The sequence below is a fragment of the Cyprinus carpio genome, chromosome A2 (assembly GCF_018340385.1).
Source record: "Cyprinus carpio isolate SPL01 chromosome A2, ASM1834038v1, whole genome shotgun sequence".
In the NCBI taxonomy this organism is placed as follows: Eukaryota; Metazoa; Chordata; class Actinopteri; order Cypriniformes; family Cyprinidae; genus Cyprinus; species Cyprinus carpio.
In genome coordinates this window covers 12,099,591-12,103,605 of record NC_056573.1, presented here as the reverse complement: position 1 = coordinate 12,103,605, position 4,015 = coordinate 12,099,591, and the positions used below count along the sequence as shown (strand labels likewise).

Genomic DNA, 4,015 nt, shown 5'->3' with positions numbered 1-4,015 from the left:
TTATTGTTCGATATATAAACAAATATGTTGTGTCCTACATTAAATTTTTTTAAGGATCATATAAATATTATTTATTAGAAAAAAAGGAAAGTTTAGGCAAGACCACACTCACCATGGGGGTCCCATTATTACAGATTATCTTATGTTGTTATGAATTGGACACACAAAGCATGTGGTCTTAAGATAATTATGAATATACAGATAATTCAGATATTTTGATATACAGAATGACCAAATATGGAAGCATAATACAGCAATACACTGAATTTAAATACTTATCTTTCTTGACCTGCATATGTATCCAGTACTGTTTGAACATGTTATAGTGAATAATATTGATGCTGAAAGAAAGTAGCAATGCATTGTGTGTGTGTGTGCGTGTGTGTGTGTGTACAGCTCCAAAGTCCCAAGTCCATGGCAAATTTCACTTTGGTCGTATTAGTAGTGACAGTATTATTCAAAAAGTTATATTGACATGATGTCATTGCATAGGAGATGGTTACATGTACGTGTAGTTTCTGTGTGGGTGTGGATGAGCAATCATCTCCAGTGGGGCGTGGCCTGTACCTGTATAAATGAAAGCATGTCTGGAATGTCAGATATTGCAGTGACCAACACAAAGACAGCACAAACAAAAAGAACTTGCCATGCAGAACTCAGTTGCACACTGCTTTCTACTTTCTGTTGGGGCTGTTATTTTTAGCTCTTGTCTGAGAGAGTCTAAAGCTCAATGGGAGCATGAGGAAATGTACAAGGGCCTGCAGTTTGAGGCTCTGAAGAGCATTATTCTGGAGTACCTGGGGATGGACGCACCACCTGGGCCTGGTAAAAGAGCTTCTCATCAGGACCTGGTCAGGATGTACCGTCAGTATAGGAGAATAAGATACTTGCTCAAAGGCAATTCCAGTGAAGAACAGGAGCTTCAGCCTGCAAGAAGAGCCTCTACGGTGCTCTTTCCCACAACAGGTAAGCTATTAATATTGTTATTTTAAAAAAATTAAACATTTAAAAATAAAATAAAATATAGAAATTATTTAATTGGTATATATTTGGTTTGCATTGTCTGATTTCATTTAACTTCATTTTATTTAATTTGAATGTTTTTTATATATTTTTTTAATAAACATTAAATTTAATAGACTAAATTTAAATTAATAAATCAGTAGAATAAATTCATTTACATAGATGTATAATAATATTTTTTTGCATCTTTATTTCTGTATAATATGTTTATGTATATATGCATTGTCTAATTTCATTTTTTTATTATTTTTATTTTAATGTTGTTATCCACTGGGTTAGTAATGTCTTAGTAAAGTCATTATATTTTATATGTGCATATTTATGTGTGTGTGTGTGTGTGTGTGTGTATATGTATATATATATAGTTTCATATATATATATATATATATATATATATATATATATATATGTATATATATATATATATATATATATATATTTATTATTATTAATATTAGTTTAGTGCTGTCAAATCAATTAATCATGTTTAATCACATCCAAAATAAAAGTTTGAGTTTACACAATGTGTGTGTGCGTGTACTGTGTATGTTTATAAGTATATATAAATACACACACATACATGAATTTATTCAAGAAATATTTACATGTATATATATATATATATATATATATATATATATATATATATATATATATATATATATATATATATATTCATATTTATATAAATTTATATTATATATAAATATATATTACATATATTTCTTAAATTTATCCGTGAATGTGTGAATGCTTATAAATACATATAAATAAACAGTACACACATATTACCTTTGCCTACGGGCAAGTTATTTATTTTTCATTGGCTCAAGTTTAAAAATATAGACGTGAATCCTTACCTTACATTTTTTTAATTTGATGAATGAAACACTTTTTTCAGTGTAGGTAAACGCAAACTTTTATTTTGGATGCGATTAATCGATTTGACAGCGCTATATTATTTAATTAATATAACTGTTTGTATACTTATATATATGTGTGTGTGTGTGGTTTACATTGTCTAATATCTGTTTTTCTTTATTATTTTTCTAATAGTACAGCCTCTGAATTCTACCATGGATCCAAGGCAGCAGTGGTTTAGAGCTGTTTTCTACAAAAACTCACACATTAAAACTGGAGTCAACCTTAAACATGCAATGCTGCAAATCAAGAGACCACACAAGGACAAAAATACACCGGACGAGCCGTGGCTTTCAAAAGACATTGTGGTTAGAATGCATAAACCTCCTGGTTTTCATACAGAGACTGTATTTCACACTGGGGACTTGAGCTCTCGGGATGTTATGTTGGATTTGACAGTTGCTGTTAAGAAGTGGCTTAAGGACAGCAGTGCTGAACTTTTAGTTATTGAAATTTGCCTCCTTAAAAAACAAGAAGTGGGTACACAATCCATGCCTCAGCTTGCTTTACAACTTGAAAAAGCAGTGAGGAGAAGAAACAGAAGAGCTCTGTTTACCAGAGAAGAAAGTGTTGAGGATGAAGGTCACTGCAGGCGAAAGTCATTAAATGTTTCCTTCAAAGACATCGGCTGGTCAGACTGGGTTATTGCTCCCTCGGGCTACACTATGCACTACTGTGATGGTTCCTGCCCACATAATTATAAACCTGCCAGTATGCATACGCAGGTGAAGTCTCGTCTGCATCTCTTGTCCAAGGGAACGACACCCGGTCCTTGCTGCGTGCCAGCTGCATATGAACCAATGGTTCTCATGCACTATGACAGTCGTGGAAAATTGAAGCTCACACCTTTCAACGATTTGATAGTTAGTAAATGCCACTGTGCATGAACAACACTGGCACATGTTTTTTTTTTTTTAAAGAGACTATTATCTACTGAAGATTATATTCTCAAAAGAGAAGATAATAAAGAGGCAAAATATCGAACTGATAAAATGCAAATCAATGCTCTGACGCTCATTTGGTTACATTCCTTTGGTTTCTAAAATAGTTTGGCTTCTTAAGGAAACCAGATGCCTGCTTTACTACGTACACTGACATGTTAAATGGGTACTGTATTTTCACATGATTGACGTACTGGAATTTCAAGTTATTTATTGTAATTTATTTGAAATGTTTTTGTACTTGTTTGTTGCTGTGTTGTGAATGAATCAAGAAACCTTTTGTATTTTTGAAAGAATGTTAATAAAGTATTTGCTTTATGGAAAAATCCTATATTTTCTGTATGGATGATTAACGTGTGAATCACTGATCACATTTCAATAAAGATGATTCAACATCTTTCAATATAAGATGAAAATCCTCACATACAGTATTTTGTGAAACCAAAATTGAGCTGCTATGAAAACTCTGGATGTTGTTAAAAACTTTCCTATCCATGTTTATATGAACTGGGAATAGGCCATCAGAATGAATCATCTCTGCATGACTCACTCAGATCATATAACAATGAACTAGAAAATGAATTCACACCTACAGTACGTTTTACATACGGAAGTGCAAACCTATAAATTTCGGTCTTTTATAATAATATTTTACAATATCCGCTCAGTTCCAGATAATATTTCAAGGTGAGGTCAAGCCATAAGTATCCATAAAAGATATTTAGCCATGCAATATCTATATTTATCCTATCAATAAAGATAGGTCAGATCTAAAATCTGTAGCCTTGAGACCACACATAGTGTCATTGGCCTTGACCAGAGAGTAAATGTCCTCTGAAGCAACCACAGCAGAGTTAATTTGTGATTCAATATTTACATAATACTGTGTCATTAGTGTCACTGTAGTCCATAAATATTTGTTATCTTTAGACTCTGCAGGATTTTGCTGACTGTAAATGTTTTTGAGAATCATTATCTGATGTATTGTTTTGACATAATGTTATAATTTAATTGGCAGTGATAACAATTATAACTGTAATCACACAATGAAGCATAAAGCAATAAACACTTCCTTGTACTTGTATCATTTTACTCTCTTCAAAGACAAAATACTGGCTCATATATCAATA

General features: G+C 32.1%; 1 protein-coding gene across 1 annotated transcript; it reads left to right on the top strand.

Moving 5' to 3' along the window:
- The first annotated feature begins 583 nt into the window (after positions 1-583).
- On the top strand, positions 584-2,871 carry LOC109080731 (bone morphogenetic protein 4-like). The gene is made up of 2 exons (XM_019095749.2): positions 584-966; positions 2,080-2,871. The coding sequence occupies exons 1-2, from the start codon at positions 648-650 to the stop codon at positions 2,829-2,831; spliced, it is 1,071 nt and encodes a 356-aa protein (XP_018951294.1). The 5' UTR covers positions 584-647; the 3' UTR covers positions 2,832-2,871.
- Positions 2,872-4,015: the final 1,144 nt, after the last annotated feature.